The sequence below is a fragment of the Schistocerca americana genome, chromosome 1, assembly GCF_021461395.2.
Source record: "Schistocerca americana isolate TAMUIC-IGC-003095 chromosome 1, iqSchAmer2.1, whole genome shotgun sequence".
Lineage (NCBI taxonomy): Eukaryota > Metazoa > Arthropoda > Insecta > Orthoptera > Acrididae > Schistocerca > Schistocerca americana.
The window spans coordinates 645,494,935-645,516,437 of NC_060119.1; the positions used below are offsets into that span (position 1 = coordinate 645,494,935).

The 21,503-nt window shown below is 38.5% G+C and overlaps 1 protein-coding gene across 1 annotated transcript in view; it reads left to right on the forward strand.

Moving 5' to 3' along the window:
- LOC124625756 (TBC1 domain family member 19) overlaps positions 1–21,503 on the forward strand; it is a 179,099-nt gene that overhangs the window by 40,633 nt on the left and 116,963 nt on the right. The window contains exons 4-6 of the mRNA XM_047149199.1: positions 2,905–2,992; positions 3,117–3,177; positions 21,206–21,326. Of these exons, the coding sequence (XP_047005155.1) occupies positions 2,905–2,992; positions 3,117–3,177; positions 21,206–21,326 (270 nt within the window). The remainder of the gene's footprint in view (positions 1–2,904; positions 2,993–3,116; positions 3,178–21,205; positions 21,327–21,503) is intronic.

Sequence of the window (21,503 nt, forward strand, 5' to 3'; positions counted from 1 at the left end):
AAAACATGACATTATATACTGCCCCTCAAAGTGAATGCATATGAAATAAACATTACAAATTTTTGTTTGACTTTGATACCATCTATAACATTTTGTTTGTTTTCAAAGCTAAACATCTGATCATATTAATATAGATATTGCATTATTTTCATACCTTCAAATTTAAATGTTGGCTGATGGAATTAAAGTTTAACCAAATGTGTTTTGAAAGCTGAATCAAGACTTCCATGTCTCCCCAGTTTGACCCTTATTGTGAAGACCTGCCAACTGTGATGCAGAATTTTTGACTCTGAAACTGCAGGTTGTATTGTGTTGAACCTCATAAAGATTGAGAAGGTGCCAGCTTCTTTAGAGAAAATCTTTTTGAGCTGCAAATGTCACACTTTTGTTCTCTGTTTTCATATAAAAATACCATATTTACTCAAATCTAAGCCACACTCAAATCTAAGCCGCACCTGAAAAATGAGACTCGAAATCAAGAGAAAAAAAAATTTCCCAAATCTAAGCCGCACCTGAAATTTGAGACTCGAAATTCCAGGGGAGAGAAAAGTTTTAGACCGCACCTCCAAATCGAAACAAAGTTGGTCCATTGTAACATGAGACACAATTTAAGTCGAATGGATGAAGATACAGCTACAGTAGTTTGGTTCGAGTCGTAAGCTTAACAGTTAAGCTTTACCAAGTAGCCATTGCTATGTGTCAGGCGCTCCGTCCTTATTTGCACGAGTTCCCTTCCTTTTTCACATGCTTCGTCTGGTTTGAATCGTTTGCTTATTTTGCTTTGATCTGATAAGTGCCGTTCTCTTTGTTTATGTCACTCTAGGCTGAAACTGCATTATTTTAATGTGTCATGCATTGTTTGTCGCATTCTGATAATGAGTGTTTACGACCTGTCGCCGCTCGTGGCATGGCTTGCTTTTGTGCGCGCTACCGCGGCTTACAATAAAAAAAAAGAGGAATTGTTTCATAAGTGAAACAATGGCAAGAGACTGCTATTTGTTGTTACACTGCTGCTTTCTTGGATAATGATCAACAAGAACCGAATAATAGACTGCGTATGATAGAAGATGTTCTGAACGAGAGTTTAGCAAAAATTTTTCACTGTTTGAAAATCTTTGCAGACGCTTCTTTAGTACATTACATTCTGCAGAGAAATTAGTCATCTTTGATTTAAAAATCTAGTCAGTTGCCGTGCTTCATTTCTGACTGTATCACTATTCAGCATAAGAATAATACGAATATAGACATGATATGATATGTATATTCCTCCGCATTTGCATTTGTCTCACTCTAGTTTCGTAGTTTATTAGGCAGACAGGATTTAAATGAGATAGCAGCAAATACGAAAGAATACATGGCATAATGTTTTCAATCTTCTACCGTTTGTTACTGATCCAGAGGTTTTGGCGCCAGTATTTATCTTTGTGCCTGCAAAGCATGCCTGTGTAGCGCTACATATATTTGACGGCAGAAGTTAGTTTTGGCGGCACCTGCCAACATTTTTCAGAACTTCGCTTTCTTTGCACTGGGTTCTAAGCCAGAAGCGGTTTTTTGGATTACAAAAACCGGGAAAAAAGTGCGGCTTAGATTCGAGTAAATACGGTAACATTTTATCTTTCCACCTGTTGCAATGGGGCCCACAGATGAAGCATCAACAGGTCTTATTTGCCCATAAAAAATGTGAACCACTGTTGTAAGTTGTGCAATAGGGGGAAGGGATGTCTCTGAGTGACTTGGTTCTGGATGTTAGCCAGGCAATTAACGATTGACACTGTCTTGGTGAGGATGGAGAGCAGTGCCCTGGCAATTGCTGCCTTGCTCTGCATTGGATCTCACACTGAGCTTTTACTGCAGCTTGATAAGGCTGTTCCACCAAATGACAGGAGAAGTTTGGGGTTTGGGGCTGCTATTTTGGCAATTTCTGTAATGGCTGTCTGTAGGACAGTGCCAAACCACCACCACACAATGGAGATGGCTTAATTTCCTATGAAGAGCATGACAACCAAACAAGTGAAATTACTCAGCATTTTCGAAAGCAACAATAGTTCCTATTAGCCTAGATAATGCAATTACAGAACAGTCCAAAGAGAGTCACAGATAATTCTATAAATGCATCATAATTCTGAAATAAATAAAAAGTTATGTCACAGATCTCAGGAGGGGACAACTGGCCCTCTTGCACACCACCCTCCCACTCCCTACCTGCCCCTTACTGACGGTGGATGATATTACCCTTTCTACATTGCTTACATCAGCTTCCTGTGATTTTCTGGTTCCACTTCTCGACACACAAACCAGGTCACATTTTTTGTTGTTACCAGGTGTGATCAACCTGCAATTGAGCCTTTTTGTTGCTGAAATGTTTTCTGCATTTCATCAGACCACGAGACTTATCTACATGGTCAAGCTCTCAAGCAAGTAACTGAAAAGTATCGTGTGTTAAATGCAGCTTGTAATTTTCTAGAATTCTTTGCCATTTTTGAGATTTTTAGTTTCTCATATTACTTCATTCTCCAAAGTTATCTGAGAAATTGGGAAATTTGTACATGTAAAAATATAAATTCCTTTAGTAAAATGTTCTGTTGGAGCAGAGAGGGCTTAGGACTGCTCCTCCACCACCCACACACATATCTCTACCCATCTGTACCTGACATAAAACTGTTTTCCTTTTGTTACAACCTTCTTAATAGATTTTTTGATTTGTCTTTATTTACTGTTTTTGTGTTTGTAATGTTGATCTAAGGCGTAAGAACAATCCATACATTATCAAAGGATAAATATTGATCTCGAGGCTTACAGATTTCAAAAGCCTGACATGACTTTAAGCTACCAAATACTTTATTGTAAAATATAACCTTTGTAACATACAACTTTGCATGTGTTATACATCGTGTATTCTTTCAGATTTGAATCAGTATCGACCAGTCTATGCACCTAAGGATTTTCTTGAAGTGTTGATGTGGATTCGTAGTCCTAATTACCATACCATGGAGTAAGTAAAACTGAAAAGAAATTAAATTATTTCAAGTTCAAATTAGTTACTAATCAACAAGATTAAAAACTACATTATTGCAATTTCCTTACGCTTGAAATTGTTTTTATATCTTCCTATACAGCAGTGGTGGCAATTGGGATTTTACACATATTCCTCTTAAGGTCAAATCTTTAAATGAATTGGTAAGTTGTTCCCATATTTTATTAATTATGCACTTCATTAACGGAATAAAGTCACTCTTAGTAAAGAAAATATGCTTCAAGTTCTGTACATACTCTTTTCTTTTTTGGGGGAAAAAATCTACTTAGAAATGTGCAGAATGTAACCATACGTACAAATTAATTTTTGATGAGTGTAAAATGATTCATTCCACATAATTAAGCTTTATCATGCAAAATATTCCATGGTACATAAAACTAACTACCGTATTTACTCGAATCCAAGCCGCACTCAAATCTAAGACGCACCTGAAAAATGAGACTCGAAATCAAGGGAAAAAATTTTCCCGAATCTAAGCCGCACCTGAAATTTGAGACTTGAAATTCAAGGGGAGAGAAAATTTTAGGTCGCACCTCTAAATGGAAACAAAGTTTGTGTAATTGTAATATGAGACACAATTTAGGTCGAATGAATGACGATACAGCTGCAGTAGTTTGGTTCGAGTCGTGAGCTTAGCAGTTAAGCTTTACCAGGTAGCCATAGCTATGCATCAGTCTCTCCGTCCGTATTTATACGGGTACCCTTCCTTTTTCACGTGCTTCGTCTGGTTTGAATTGATTGCTTATTTGTCTTTGATCTGATAAGTGCCGTTTTCTTTGTTATAGGTGTTTACGTCACTCTAAGCTGAAAATGCATTACTGTACTGTGTCATCCATTGTTTGTCACATTCTGATAGTGCGTGTTTACGGCCTGTCACCGCTCGTGGCATGGCTTGCCTTTGTGCGCGCTACTGCCGCTTACAAATAAAAAATAGAGAGGACTCGTCTCATTAGCGAAACATTTGTTGTTACTTACACTACTGCTTTCTTGGATAATGATCAACAAGAACCAAATAATAGACTGCGTATGATAGATGATGTACTGAACTAACTTTTAGCGAAAATTTTTCTCCGTTTGAAAATCTTTGCAGGCGCCTCTAGTTCAGTACATTCTGCACAGAAATTAGTCATCTTAGATTTAAAAATCTAGTCAATTGCCGTGCTTTATTTCTGACTGTATCACTATTAGGCATAAGAATAATACAAATATAAACATGACATGATATGTATATTCTTCCGCGTTTGCTGTTGTCTCACTCTAGTTTCGTAGTTTATTAGGCAGACAGGATTTAAATGAGATAGTAGCAAACACGAATCAATACATGGCAAAATGTTTATATTCATATTATTCTTATGGTGAAGAGAATACTGCATGTGATTCACAATTCATAAAAGTTCCTATTAGCAATCATCTCTTCTCACAGGTAGGAAAAAATTCAGAACGTAGAGTTGGCCATATTGACAAACATCCCATACAGTCTTGCCAGTCGGATTTTCGTAGTACATTGAAATGCTGCTACATTCGAATATGAACAATACGGAATTTGTATTTATTTCGTTGGATAATGTACCAAAATGGAGTGGTCGAAACTCGGGGCGGAGGAAAAAGGCTCGTCTTCCACCTTTTTTGTTTTAATTTAGTTACTGGCGCAGAGGTTTTGGTGCCAGTATTTATCTTTGTGCCTACATATATTCGACGGCAGATGTTAGTTGTGGCCGCACCCACCAACGTTTTTCAGAACTCCCGCTTGCTTTGCACTCGATTCTAAGCCGCCGGCGGTTTTTTGGATTACAAAAACCGGAAAAAAAGTGCGGCTTAGATTCAAGTAAATACGGTAATTAACAAACAAATTACCAGAAACATAGTGCATAATACTTTTGAATAAGCAGTATGGCCTCGGATGGAGTTCAGAGATGAACAATTGTATATAACACTGGGAAAAAATTATTCTACCCCCTAAATGTTATACATGATGAGCCAAAATGTTATGACCACCTGCTCAGCAGTCTGTTGGCCAACCTTCAGAATGCAATACAGCAGCAATTCTGGTGGCATGGATTCACAAGTTCTTGGTAGATTTTAGGAGGTAAGTGGCACCAGATGTCTATGCACATGTCACACAGATCCTGTAAAATACAGGAAGACTGTTTTTGGGTGCAAACCTAGCGCACAATAGCTTTCTGGCCATGTTGTATTGTGTACGAGGTGCGGCTAGAAAAAAACCGGACTGATGCTGGAAAAAACATTTATTTACAATTATTTACAATTTCATGTTATCTCCTTCAATGTACTCTCCTCCTCGGTCTCTACACCGCTCCATACGAATTTTCCACTGTTCATAGCAATGCTGCAGATCATTTTCGGTAAGTCCATACATTACTTCCGTCGCTTTTTCTTTTACTGCTTCAACAGTCTCAAATCTAGTTCCTTTCAAAGCTGACTTGACTTTAGGGAAAAGAAAAAAGTCACAGGGGGCCAAATCAGGTGAGTAGGGTGGATGATCTAAGATGGGAATGTTGTGTTTTGCCAAAAACGTCTTCACTGACAACGCACTGTGAGCTGAGGCATTGTCTTGGTGAAGGATCCATGACTTTTTTCTCCACAAATCGTTCCGTTTTCTCCGTACTCGCTCACGTAGGGTAGCCAGGACGCTAATGTAGTAATGCTGATTCACTGTTTGTCCCTCTGGTACCCAATCAATGTGCACAATCCCTTTGGTGTCAAAAAAAAACAATCATCATTGCCTTGAATTTCGATTTTGACATTCGTGCTTTTTTTTGTCGTGGAGAACCAAGAGTTTTCCAATGCATCGATTGCCGTTTAGTTTCGGGATCGTAAGTAAAAAACCACGATTCATCGCAAGTAATAACATTTTGTAAGAAGGTGGGATCACTTTCAATGTTTTCCAGGATATCAGAACAAATCATTCTTCAGCGTTCCTTCTGTTCAATTGTGAGACACTTTGGAACATTTTTGAACACACTTTGTTCATGTTGAAACTTTCATGAAGAATCTGCCTAATGCTTTCCTTGTCAACTCCTGTTAACTCAGACACTGCTCTGATTGTTAAATGGCGATCTTGTCAAACAAGTTTACCGATTTTTTCAATGTTTGCATCAGTTTTTGCTGACAATGGTCTGCCAGTGCGAGTGTCATCACTGGTGTCTTGGTGGCCATCTTTAAATCGTTTAAACCACTCAAACACTTGTGTTCGCGATAAACAATCATCGCCGTACACTTGTTGTAACATTACAAACGTTTCACTTGCAGATTTTCCTAGTTTGAAACAAAATTTGATGTTAACACACTGTTCTTTCTGTACACTCAACATTTTCTGACGCACAGACAAAACGTCAACTACTTAAAACAGATGCCACGGGCAGACTGAGTGCAGGAGGCAGATGAAACTCGAGCAGTAGGCGGAGCGAGAGTCACGTGACAGGCCACGCGACTTTCAGCCTTATTGCATTCGTTTTGTTGTTTCACCAGTACTAGTCCGGTTTTTTTCTAGCCACACCTCGTAGAGGTTAGGCAAATTTGGTGGCCAAGACACCAACATGAGTTCACTGTCCCATCCCTCAAACCACTGTATCATAATGCTGACCTTTTGATATGGACACTTATGCTGTTTGGAGATGCCACCAACACTGTGGAAGTCAAAAACCATGAAGGGATGCAGATGGTCAACAGTAATGTCCATGTAGTCCACAGCTGTCATGGTACCTTTGATTATTACTGTAGGTCCCACATAAACACAGGTGAATGTCCCCCATAACATAATACTTCTTCCACCACCCTGCCTCCAAGCCACTGTGCACGTTTTGAACAGTTCTTTGCCTGAATGACAGTGTATCCAGACACAACCATTGATCTAATGCAACAGCAAAAGTAATTCATCCAAACAGGCAACACATCTCAGATGATCAATGTTCCAATCTAGATGATTTCATTTCCACTGCAATCATTGCTTGTGTTTGATTAGGCAACATTGTTACATGTAGAGGTTTCTGGTGTGGGACCCCATATTCAACAATGTCCACAGAATGATGTGCTCTGGAACATTTGTGCCTGCATCAGCATTATACTCTGTCATCAACATTGCATATACTGCTTCACAGAGCAGTGAAGCCTCCGATCTCTGCATTCTGTGATGAGGCATGGATGTCCAACACCTTGCCACCTACTCATGGTTCACCATCCTTTAAACACTTTTCATAGGTGCTCACAACAGTAGCATGTGGAAAGCATACCACTTTTGCAATTTCCGAGATGCTCATTCCCAAGCATCATGAGCATCTGTCCTTTGTCAAAGCTACTTATATCAGTGTATTGCCCCATTTGCCACCAATATCATCATTATAACGATTTCCCATTCATTTGTGCTCCACTTCTGTGATTTCTAACTGCATCACCAGGTGTCATTCAGTCTCATGGTGAGCGGCAGTCATAAAGTTTGATATGTAACTTTATAAAGACAATGCACAATTAACATTCATATGAAGTAAATCTAATTCCATTGAAAATAGGTTCACAGAAAAATATAGAGACCATTGTTTCATACACTTATGGAGGAAATGCAGCATCTGGAACTGATGTGAATATGACGGTTGTTTATTATGTATCAGTGCTGTTTATATAACATCCATAGATCATAACGAGGCTATTATCAGAATAGATAGCTGTTGCTATTATCTTAGCTTTTAGGGATGCATACATCATAATTTCTAACCATTAAGATGAGCAAACTGCAGGAATATGAAAGAAGTAAAACAAAATAAATTTCATGCTAAGCCCCACCAGAGCACTGGATATAAAAACAAATATGTATTTTTTTCATAAAGTGATGTATCAGGAAGGCTGATATAATTCTTCTTTAGGGTCATCTCATGAAATGTAGTAGTGCTGACATATTTTACTCTGTTAAATTCGGTCTGAGCAAGCTCAGATAATTTATAGCAGTTTAACATAAGTAAACTGTAAGGGACAGTCAAATGAAAATGAGCCCCATGGCAGCAAAAAACTGGCCAGGTTCAAGTAGGACTCTTGCAACGAGGGTTCCACATAAACTTAATTATGTATATTGATATTTCATCTTGGGAATCAAGAATCTCGACGGTTTTTGCCTAACACTGATACCGGTATAGGAAACATATTGGTACCAGGAATTACTAGTATTTTGAGAATGTTTTAATTTTAAGTTTGAAATCAGATAAAACGCATAACGGAAATATTTGTTTGTGTTACATAATTACAAATGTACAATTTTCTGATTTTTTTCCTGTGAAACATTGCTTTTTGCAAAATTGTATGGTTCTAGTTTAACCGGAAGTACTCTGTAGGTTTTGATGAGTGAGTCTGCAAGTATAAAAAAGTGTGACACAAATGACAGCATCTTTTGATTGCACTGGCTTAGAAGCTTGCTTTTATTACACTGCCAAGGAACCAGAGGCCTTAGAATTTGACATAAAATTCAATATAATACATTTATCTGTTCCTGAGAAAAATGCTCTTAACGGTCACACTGACAGGCAGATAGACAACAGAGTGATCCTGTAAGGGTTCCATTTTTATTGATTGAGGTATGGAACCATAAAAAGTAAGTGAACTGTTTATTAATTCAAAAGTAGTCACATCTGTTAATAAGTTTATCCCACTGCGAGACAAGCCAGTCAGTGGCTTCATGGAAAGATGTTTGTGGTTGCTTATGGAACCATGATTGTACTCAGGTGTGCTAAAGTAAATCAGTGATCAAGAATATCTTTCTTCAGGGCTCTAGAAATATGGAAATCATATGATGATTACTTTTGAAATAATAAACTGTGTACTTACCTCTTTCCATCTGTCTCATTTTCATTTGATGGTACCTTATAAAATCATAACTTACAATAACTGCTTAACACTTTTGGTGAATGACTGGAGTCATTCCACATCTCTTTAAAGTTCACACACACACACACACACACACACACACACACACACACACACACACACACACACACAAGCAATCTAAAATCAAGCTATTTATCAGTTCTAAGATTTTTTTGAAAACTGATAAAGTAAATGACAGTAGCAGAAATTTGTCTGGCATGTCACTCGAATAAAAAACAATTAGTTATCCACTCTTTAAGACTCTAAACCTTCCAGTCCAACAGACTAATTTGATGCCCAGACATTGCATAATTTTGTTAAAAGTTTCATCAGACCTTGGTTGATTATCAGAGTAAAATGTATTTGTTTAAAATGTGGCCTATGGTGATTCAATGATAACTGGGTATATGGAAATGTTAGCCAAGTTGGTTTCATATTTTTACCCTGAGAAGAAAAACACTAAAATGTACATATTTCAAAGTGACCCATAATATCTGCAACAGACAATTAAATTTATTCAATAGTTTGGACAGCACTATGTAGCCAAACACAGCACAAATAGTGACTTTAACTCCCATGCAACTTCACATAATTTGGTGAAACTCAGAGCAAAAACATAACTGTTTACCCACTAACAAATGCTCAAAAAATATAGTGTAATAAGTATGCATACTCCTCAGTGGAAATCAGTTAGAATAATTAATGACTCCAGAACAAATGTTTTTAAGAATAGTTTACAAGAGATGACATGGAATGACATTTATAACAAGCTAAATGCTAACATAAAATTTAATTTATTCCTTGATAAATTCATATCATTATGTGACAATAGCTTTCCACAAAAGCTAATCAGAGAGAACATTAAATAGCCAGGTAAAAAACCATGGATCACTAGGGGGATTAAAGTATCTTGTGAGAGGAAAAGGGAAGTGTGTCTGTTGACAAGAAGAAATAGGGATCCTGCAGTAGTTGCGCACTGCAAAAATTACTCAAAATTGCTAAGAAAAATTATTAGAAATCCAGGAACATGCACATTATGTTAGAAAATAATAATCCTAACAACAGACTTAAGGCTGTGTGGAATGTAGTGAAACAAGAGACAGAACGACCAGACACAGAATGGGATAATATCACTATTGAACTAAGTGGAAGAACTATAAATGATGAGTCAAAGCTAATAAATATATTTAATAATAATTTTTAAATATGGTAGAAAGTATAGGGACAAACAATTCAAGAGAAAAATCACATATGTTGAAAAAGCAGTTTTCATCAAATTCATTGAAATATATGCATAACCAGCTTCTCCTGAAATTAAGAAAATTTTACATTCTCTCAAAAATATAAGCTCATCTGGTTTTGATAGTGTTTTTAATAGAGTTCTAAAGATTTGTTCCCATGTATTAATCCCTGAATTACCTGAAAACATAATACATCTCTAACACAAGGCATTTTTCCAGAGATATTGAAGTGTACCATTGTCAAACCCCTCCAGGACTTTTAAGAAGGTGGTGTATTCTAGAGTATCTCACCTCAGTAACAATAATATCCTCAGCAAATCACAGTGTGAATTTCATAAGAGTTGTTCTACTGGACATGTTATTTACAGGTTCACTATCAAAATTTTAGTATCATTAAATAATAAAATATCCACAGCAAATCACAGTGTGGATTTCAGAAGAGCTGTTCTACTGAAAATGTCATTTACATGTTCATCATCAAAATTTCAGTAACATTAAATAATAAAATAGCACCAGTTGTCATTTTCTGCAAATATCTAAGTCATTTGACTCTGTAAATGACAGTATTCTCCTACTTAAATTGCAGTTTTATGGTATTGATGGTATACCCAACCAGTAAATAATGTCATATCTAATCAAAAGAATGCAGAATGTTGTACTTAGTAATTCAGCCAGTATAGTCCGGGGACATTATTCTGACTTGGGAGAAATTTCATACAGTGTTTCCCAAGGCTCAATCTTAGGTCCACTATTGTTCCTCATACATGTAAATGATCTTCTGTCTGATATACAAGTGGAATTAGTTCTTTTTGCAGATGAAACTAGTACTGTAATCAATGTGTGCATACAAAAACAGAAGAAATAGTAAACAGTGTTCATAAAAGTATAATTGACAGGCTTTCTGTGAATGGTCTCGCCATCACTTTAAAAAGACACAACACATTCATTTCTGCATATCTAGGAGTACCAAACTAGTGATAAATACAACATGTGATGAGGAAATAATAAATAGGATGAAAACTCTGAAATTCCCATGTGTTCCCACTGATGAGAATTTGAACTGCACACACATTTGAGAACTACTAACAGAACTTTTTTTTATTTTGGGCTTAGAATAATTTCAAATCTTGGGGAGAGACAAATCAATAAGTTGACATATTTTGCATTTCAGTAATGAATAATGTTCTGGGGTAACTCATCTTTAATAAATTAAGTCTTCATAGATCAAAAACGTGCTGTAAGAGTAATGTATGGTTCACATCTACGATCATCTTGTAAACATCTGATTAAGGACTTGGGCATTTTTCCCATAGCATGCAGTGTGTCACACGCACCACAAAGTAAAGTGAAAATCTTGCCATATTTACCGCAGTAACCAGCTTTATGGTTCATATGTTGGAACATAGTATTGCTGCATAAGTAATTTTAAACACACTTTATATCGACAATTAACATCTTGGGTTCTTATACATTGGTTTTAGCATAAGACATTATCACAAACACTTGAGTGTGAAACAGGTACCAGAATCTCAAAAACACCTTATTAAAGAGAGTCTACAAATCACAGGATCAACGCTTTCAACAGGTGTTAAACAATGAGCATATTAATGATAGTGTACCACCTGATTATTGACATCACAAATGCATTACTTTTGAAGGGTCAGAGGAGATAAGACACAATATTATGTTCTACCTGGCTTAATCAGTTGTCATTGTATGTTAAAATAGCAGTGAGGACATGCAGCAGAAATGATGTTAAATTGTAGATAGAAATTACAAGTGTACCACTTCCTTCAGCATGAAAAAGTGTGGACAGTGATGCAATCTCAAGATGACATCACAATGGCAGCAGCCTCCACTGTCAAACGAGAATACCAACTGACAGCCTATGAGTAACTCTGAACTGTACAACACTCAATAATAGATTATGCAGAAGGAAAACAAGTCATGAACCCATGCCATACAAGAAGATGCTGCTTCACAGCAGTTCCATCGCTCAGGGCCTGCAGTGGTGAAAAACGATACATAATGCAGCACTCACTGGTTGCTGGTACCAGACACAGGCTATGAAGTGTGTCACACCTTGCATTTACTTATATACAAATGGCACAGCTGACCACGAGAAAACGTTCAAGTTCCTACTAGTCAATGCCTATGACACCACTGGCAGCATCAATGATAACAGAAAAATCACCACCCTGCCAGCTGTCAAAACAAAGCAACAGGCGAGTGGTGATTCCTTTACGAGCAACTACTGTCAAACAACAGGGAATATAAGCACTGTGGTTATTCACAGTCAGGCTACTTACACTAAAGTATCCCAACAACTGTATGTAAATGACAAACAATTGCCTCATACATACCTGGGAACTGCAGATCTGATGTGAGCATCTTTCCACCAATGCAGGAGCAACAGATAAAGACTCTGGCATACAGATTGCTTACTGCACAAGCATTTCTCCTATTACTACTAAAAATGGATGTAAAGCTACAGTAGACTTAAGTTTCTGTCAACCATTATAATGGACTTTCATGTTATCCAATATATCTGAGCCTATGTTGGGTGCCTATTTACTACATCATTACAGACTGAAGACCAAATTATGCGTAGCACGGCTTAGGATAGTGACTGAAATATTACTGGCAATTAGGCAGGGCTTCCAGATGTGTAAATCCACAGCAGACATCAAGTATGAGCATGGAAATCACAAATTTTGTCACCTCATTCATACTATTACATACAATCCAAAAGAAGCTGTACACACTCAATATGATAGCTCAACCTCCAGAATATACTCTACAAATTTTTCACAGTTAAAGAATAATTGTCCATTTGCAATCCGAGATAAAAACCATAAATGTAGAGAAAGGAAACCAGGAAAAGAAAAGTACTCCTCCTCATAAACCAATTGATGGCCCCAAAGTGCAATCTCCAAGCAATTTGGAGATTTTATCACAGCATAGCAGCACTAAGCATAACAAATGGCACCACATTGAGACTATGCCACCTGTTGCCCAGAAACCACCCGCAGCATCACTTGATGGGGTAAAGACACATTCCCGTTACCTGCCGTTGACCTACCTATGCAGCACTACTGCACTTTGTCACCAAATCCAATGAGTGTGGTCAACAAGCTGCACATAACAGTAATGTGTATTGCACCGTCACCTCACCAGGACAGATTTTGAGCTCCACAACAGGCAGTGCCAGATCATACAAGGCCCAGATTTTGAGCTCACTATGAGTTCCTCTACATTGCACGGAGCTCCGCTGTAGCACAGGTGTACACTCCTTGGTGAACATTATGTATCTCTGTTCATGCCAAGCAGCTAAGTCAGTCTCTCTCTGGTACTAGAAACAATCTCTTCTTGTACTGTGTGTGAGTTAATGTTGCGTTTATGTTTACAAGCTGTAAATAAATCTGGTTCTGGCTCAGCATTTCTTTATGCTTGTTGTTTTTTGTGGGTAGTGTACCTCATTGGGGTCACCAATTTGTGAGAACATTAGCCACAATAAATAACATGCATATAGAACTGCTAAATAATGACTACATTTATTTATTGCTTGTAAATATACTCACATCATTAACTCTTACACTGCACAAGAACTGAATGTGTCTGATACCGCTTGTGTCTGTATATGTGCGGATGGATATGTGTGTGTGTGTGTGTGCGAGTGTATACCTGTCCCTTTTTCCCCCTAAGGTAAGTCTTTCCGCTCCCGGTATTGGAATGACTCCTTACCCTCTCCCTTAAAACCCACATCCTTTCGTCTTTCCCTCACCTTCCCTCTTTCCTGATGAAGCAACCGTGGGTTGCGAACGCTTGAATTTTGTGTGTGTGTTTGTTCCTCTATCAACATACCAACGCTTTCATTTGGTAAGTTACATCATCTTTGTTTTTAGATATATGATACCATGGAGAGATTGACTTAGCAGCTCATGATGAATAGAGACATGGTGTGTCCATGAAGGCATCTACACTATACTCAAGCACTTCTGCTCCCTTGAGTGTATACCGAGTTTTTGAAATCTTGTTATCCTGAATTTTTGAAATCATGTTTTGGATTATTTCCCACTACAAAGTTTACAAGAAGAACTTAAAGTCATAGTGCAATAGCCGCTGACAGTTTCTTTATAGGCCACATTACCATTTGTAGTTTGGATGTAAAAATTGTAGAAAATGGTTTAGCTGATTATGAGTACAAGGCAGTAAAAATGAGACATGTTGTTCAATTAAGTCTTGACCATGAAAGAATACTCCATAGTAAATTCCTAACCAAAAATTTGGTCACAATGGTAGAGGGAATTTATAAAGAAAAAAGTCTGGAGAGAAATTTGGCAAGCGGACAGTGCAGATAAATAATTTTAGTCTTTCTTGAATAACAATGAAATAAAATAAATTGCTACACTCCAGATAGAGGTGGCACTGAGCAGTGGACTGGCATATTAAGTGTTTTTAAAAGTAGACTAAAGATACAGAAAAACATCCAAGCACAAGTCCCACATAAACAGTCACTGTCATCTCTGGGTGCCAATGCCCAACTGTGATGAACAGCGATCCCAAGTGTTGTGGGTCATGGGGCGGTACATAGAGTGGGGAGGGGAGTCATAGCGGTGTAGAGATGGGGGAAAATGCTGTAGTCTACCTATACAAGTGTACAAGGACTTGGGGGTGGGGATAAGATAGGGAGCTGTTGAGTGTAGCACAAGGTGGCTGTCCCTGGGGATGGGGGGAGGGGAGAGAAGATGACAGGAATATGCAGCTGATCTGGGATGTATCAGGTATATGTGAGACTGGACTGGGATAAAGGAAGGAGATGCCATGGGTGTAGACAGGGCCTAGTGAAGGTTGAGGACAAAGGAGTTATGAGAATGATGAATATGTTGTACAGAGACTTTCCACCTGCTTAATTAAATAATCATGTTTATTGAAAGAATTTGGATCACACAGCCTGTAAAATAGTTGTTGAAGTTGTGCACACTGTTTTTGGAAGTAAGCACAGTAACTGTTGGGCTTCATCCTCATAACTCTGTGATTCAGCTGTCTCTTGGCCACAGTTTGGCAGTGGCCATTCACGCAGACAGATAGGTTTTTAGTGGTCATGTTCAGATAAAGTGCTGCACAGTATTTGTAAGTAAGTTAGTAAACCACAAGGCTGCTTTTACAGGTGGCCCTGCCTTTGAGAGTGTAGAACATGCTACAGCCTCTCGTAAAAAAAGCAAAGTAAATGTGTTGTGTACAAAAATTTATCTCTGAAAGAATAAAGTAAACACTTCTGAAGTGTTGTTAAATGAGAGGTAAATAAAAGCAGAGAGGAAAAAATTCAGAGACTTGAGTGCAGCTGTGGAAAAAATAAAACAGTGAAGTCACAGTAACCAAACTGAATGGGTGCTTCCTGACATTGGAAGGATTCATTGTGTCTGTTAGTATGCTATTTGCATGGTCACCAGATATCAATACCAAATGCAAAGGGGTCCAAAAAATGTAGACACTCTTTGATAGTTAATAGCTTTGGAACAAAATGAGGTATTGTTGCAATTTTGCATGGTAGTGTAGTCCATTGTTTTCTCAACAGATCATGATGTGCATTTTCCAGCATATGACAGTCTACATCTATATTTACATTTATACTCCGCAAGCCACCCAACGGTGTGTGGCGGAGGGCACTTTACGTGCCACTGTCATTACCTCCATTTTCTGTTACAGTCGCGTATGGTTCGCGGGAAGAACGACTGTCTGAAAGCATCCGTGCACGCTCGAATCTCTCTAATTTTACATTCGTGATCTCCTCGGGAGGTATTTGTAGGGGGAAGCAATATATTCGATACCTCATCCAGAAACGCACCCTCTTGAAACCTGGTGAGCAAGCTACACCACGATGCCGAGCGCCTCTCTTGCAGAGTCTGCCACTTGAGTTTGCTAAACATCTCCATAATGCTATCACGGTTACCAAATAACCCTGTGACGAAACGCGCCGCTCTTCTTTGGATCTTCTCTATCTCCTCCGTCAACCCGATCTGGTACGGATCCCACACTGATGAGCAATACTCAAGTATAGGTCCAACGAGTGTTTTGTAAGCCACCTCCTTTGTTGATGGACTACATTTTCTAAGGACTCTCCCAATGAATCTCAACCTGGTACCCGCCTTACCAACAATTAATTTTATATGATCATTCCACTTCAAATCGTTCCGCACGCATACTACCAGATATTTTACAGAAGTAACTGCTACCAGTGTTTGTTCCACTATCATATAATCATACAATAAAGGATCCTTCTTTCTATATATTCGCAATACATTACATTTGTCTATGTTAAGAGTCAGTTGCCACTCCCTGCACCAAGTGCCTATCTGCTACAGATCTTCCTGCATTTCGCTACAATTTTCTAATGCTGCAACTTCTCTGTATACTACAGCATCATCCGCGAAAAGCTGCATGGAACTTCCGACACTATCTACTAGGTCATTTATATATATTGTGAAAAGCCATGGTCCCATAACACTCCCCTGTGGCACGCCAGAGGTTACTTTAACGTCTGTAGGCGTCTCTCCATTGATAACAACATGCTGTGTTCTGTTTGCTAAAAACTCTTCAATCCAGCCACACAGTTGGTCCGATATTCCGTAGGCTCTTACTTTGTTTATCAGACGACAGTGCGGGACTGTATCGAATGCCTTCCGGAGGTCAAGGAAAATAGCATCTACCTGGGAGCCTGTATCTAATATTTTCTGGGTCTCATGAACAAATAAAGCGAGTTGGGTCTCACACGATCACTGTTTCCGGAATCCATGTTGATTCCTACAGAGTAGATTCTGGGTTTCCAAAAACAACATGATACTCAAGCAAAAAACATGTTCTAAAATTCTACAACAGATCAACGTCAGAGGTATAGGTCTATAGTTATGCGCATCTGCTCGATGACCCTTCTTGAGGACTGGGACTATGGGACTACCTGTGCTCTTTTCCAATCATTTGGAACCTTCCGTTCCTCTAGAGACTTGCGATACACAGCTGTTAGAAGGGGGGCAAGTTCTTTCGCGTACTCTGTGTAGAATCGAATTGGTATCCTGTCAGGTCCAGTGGACTTTCCTCTGTTGAGTGATTCCAGTTGCTTTGCCTTTACAAATGTCTGTGTGTGTCTGTGTATGTGCAGATGGATATGTGTGTGTGTCCGAGTGTATACCTGTCCTTTTTTCCCCCTAAGGTAAGTCTTTCTGCTCCCAGGATTGGAATGACTCCTCACCCTCTCCCTTAAAACCCACACCCTTTCGTCTTTCCCTCTCCTTCCCTCTTTCCTGACGAAGCAACCACTGGTTGCGAAAGCTAGAATTTTGTGTGTATGTATGTGTTTGTTTGTGTTTCTATCGACCTGCCAGCGCTTTAGTATGGTAAGTCACATCATCTTTGTTTTTAAATATATTTTCCCCGCGTGGAATGTTTCCCTCTATTTTATATAAGAGGGAAGTAGAGGGAATCCACATATCCATCCGCACGTATACAGACACAAGCAGACATTTGTAAAGGCCTTTTTTGGGGGGGAGTGGAGCTGGAATTGGGAGACTGAGTAGATTGGAGAGACTGGGTCTGTGTGCAATGAGAGGAGGTTGAGGTTTGCTGGAAAGGTTGTGGAGGTTGAGTGAATTGCCTTTCCGGAGGTGGGAAACCAGGAGATTGGGTAGTTTTTTGAGGTGGAGGGTGGCATGCTGTTCTAATTTGCGGTTGGCCTGTAGGAGGATGCTCTGAACAGCCAGTGTGGATGTGGGAGAGGTAAGATTGAGGACTTTTATTAAGGATAGGAGTTGACGGGTGTGTTCATTGGCTGAGTTGATGTGTAGGTGAAGGATTAGGTGGGTGAGGGCAATGGGTTGTTCAGTTTGGAACTGGTATAGGGACTGATGGGAAGAAGGGTTACAGCCAGAGATGTGAACTTTAAGTGTGAGGCCTTTGGGGGTAATGCCAAATGTCAGACAAGCCTGAGAAAATAAAATATGGGAGCGTAATCTGGCTAGGGCGAAGGCATGTTTGCGGAGGGAATGTAAATAAAACTTAATGGGGTCATTGTGGGGATGTTGTGAGGGTGACATGGTATTAGAAGGTGGAAAGTGTAACTTGAGGCTGGAATGAAAATGAAAATATATGGGGAGAGATAAAGGTGAACTAGAAAGCAACTGGAGATCTGGTGTGAAAAAAATCAAAAAAGTGTTGGTTAAAGCTGAGCTATGTTGATCCTGTGGTGAACTTGGGTTGGTAAACAACGATGTGCACAAAGGTTAGGTGGTTGTGTTGCCGCCAAAACACGTTCAAGGGTGGAGAAATTTGGGAAAATTTCGAAAAACCTGCGTGTAAATGTATTAAAAGGAGTGGTTTTGTGGTGGCAGATTATGAAAATGAGGCTAATAATTGCCTGACGAAGAAATAATGACGTTAAAACCTGTAGGAAGCGGCTAAAAATGATCAGTGATGTGGGAAAAATGGAAATGGAAATAAAGCGAAAGTTGTTAGAACTAGCCGAAATGGTTGTTTAATAGGTGAAAGGAACTGTTTGTGAACTGGAAACGGTGGATTTTATAGCAGCGGTAGTGTTGAAAGTGGAAAAAATATTTTGGTTATGGTTTGGAAGTGGGTTATGTATTATTGAGTATATATAGGCGGGATAAAATTGTATGGTAGATTACGGTAAAAAGGAGGAGGTGAATACAAAGTGAAGCTACTTGCAAAAACAGAAAGAGAAAGTAAGATGACAGAAAAGATTTCGAAATGCAACAGTGACAATAACAAACGTAATTGATGGATTCAAATTAATGATATGAATATATTAGAGGGAAACATTCCACATGGGAAAAATATATCTAAAAACAAAGATGATGTAACTTACCAAATGAAAGCATTGGCATGTTGATAGACACACAAACAAACGCAAACACACACACAAAATTCAAGCTTTTGCAACCAACGGGTGCTTTGTCAGGAAAGAGGGAAGGAGAGGGAAAGACGAAAGGATGTGGATTTTAAGGGAGAGGGTAAGGAGTCATTCCAATCCCGGGAGTGGAAAGACTTACCTTAGGGGGAAAAAGAACAGGTATACACTCGCACACACACGCATATCTATCCGCACATATAAGACACAAGCAGACATTTGTAAAGGCCTTTACACATGTCTGCTTGTGTCTTATATGTGCGGATGGATATGTGTGTGTGTGCGAGTGTATACCTGTCCTTTTTTCCCCCTAAGGTAAGTCTTTCCGCTCCCGGGATTGGAATGACTCCTTACCCTCTCCCTTAAAACCCACATCCTTTCGTCTTTCCCTCTCCTTTCCCTCTTTCCTGACGAAGCAACCGTTGGTTGCGAAAGCTTGAATTTTGTGTGTGTGTGTGTGTGTTTGTTTGTGTGTCTATCAACATGCCAACGCTTTCGTTTGGTAAGTTACATCATCTTTGTATATATATATATATATATATATATATATATATATATATATATATATATATATAGATGGATATATGTGTGTGTGTGTGCGAGTGTATACCCGTCCTTTTTTCCCCCTAAGGTAAGTCTTTCCGCTCCCGGGATTGGAATGACTCCTTACCCTCTCCCTTAAAACCCACATCCTTTCGTCTTTCCCTCTCCTTCCCTCTTTCCTGATGAGGCAACAGTTTGTTGCGAAAGCTTGAATTTTGTGTGTATGTTTGTGTTTGTTTGTGTGTGTATCGACGTGCCAGCACTTTCGTTTGGTAAGTCACATCATCTTTGTTTATATATATATATATATATATATATATATAAGGAAAGATGAGGCAACAGTTTGTTGCGAAAGCTCGAATTCTGTGTGTATGTTTGCGTTTGTTTGTGTCTATCGACCTGCCAGCGCTTTCGTTCGGTAAGTCACCTCATCTTTGTTTTTATATATAATTTTTCCCACGTGGAATGTTTCCCTCTATTGTATATATATATATAAAACAAAGATGAGGTGACTTACTGAACGAAAGTGCTGGCAGGTCGATAGACACACAAACAAACACAAACATACACACAAAAAAACACAAACATTCACACAAAATTCGAGCTTTCGCAACAAACTGTTGCCTCATCAGGAAAGATGAGGCAACAGTTTGTTGCGAAAGCTCGAATTCTGTGTGTATGTTTGTGTTTGTTTGTGTGTCTATCGACCTGCCAGCGCTTTCGTTTAGTAAGTCACCTCATCTTTGTTTTTATATATAATTTTTCCCACGTGGAATGTTTCCCTCTATATATATATATATATATATATATATATATAGAGAGAGAGAGAGAGAGAGAGAGAGAGAGAGAGAGAGAGAGAGTCAACTTCTGAGTAAATCATCAAAATAGTTTTATGCCTTTCAATATTCATTAAAAATTAATTATTCTCATCTCATGTGGACAAATCAGTAATTTCAAATTACTAACTAACCCCCAAAAAACTCTGCTCTCCTAATAATTTTGGGGTAAAGGTATCTGAGATCAGATGTGAAACTGTTCCCACACTAACTGAATATTTTGTCATTTGAGGATGGAATACGACATTTCTACAAAGAACTTTCTTGGATCACAGTCAAAAAAGTGCAGATAACAGGGTAACTCATCCTTTTCATAGCAAATCTAGCAATAATGGTAAAATATAAATTATTGTATATTGTTTGTAATGAAGAAACCACAAGTTTGTTTGTTTAGTGTAAAGCTGAAAATTGGTTATATGTTTTCAAAGGAAAATAAGTTGAGCAAACTTTTAAATAACTACTCACAACAAATAAGAAGAGGCCACTCCACATCTCTGATCATTTCTGTCACTGTTGTCTGTCTATTTACACATTGCCTAATATCTGATTTCATTAGAGTTGAATAGTTCTTCCAATTGCCACTAAAATGCACTAACACCAGTTTCACTTGTTTCCTCTCTAGTGGTAATGCCTCAAAAACTGACCAAAAAATTGAAAAGGGCAGTTTCTTTGTCAATAATATCAATTTAACAACATTTTCTCTGATTTATCTTCATGGTGCCAAATGCTTCCTCATAGAAATATTTTGGAACTTTCCTAGAGAATGCTGTACCAAGAAATATCCAGAGGTGAGCCTCTACTGGGAGTGAATCCATACATGGGGTCCACAACAAGCAACTTCCCAACATTAGAAGTAGAACGAACAGTGCTTGGTGAGAAAGGTATACTAAACAGATTCCATCTGAGTTTATTTTCATTTCTTCATAGAAGTGGGAAAACACAAGATCAGATTTAGGTGCATGCTACAAATAACTGTTAGAAAGAGATGTTATTACAAATAGGTTGGAATTTAGTTAAGGCATCAACTCACCATATGCTTGAGGCATTAAATTATTGGT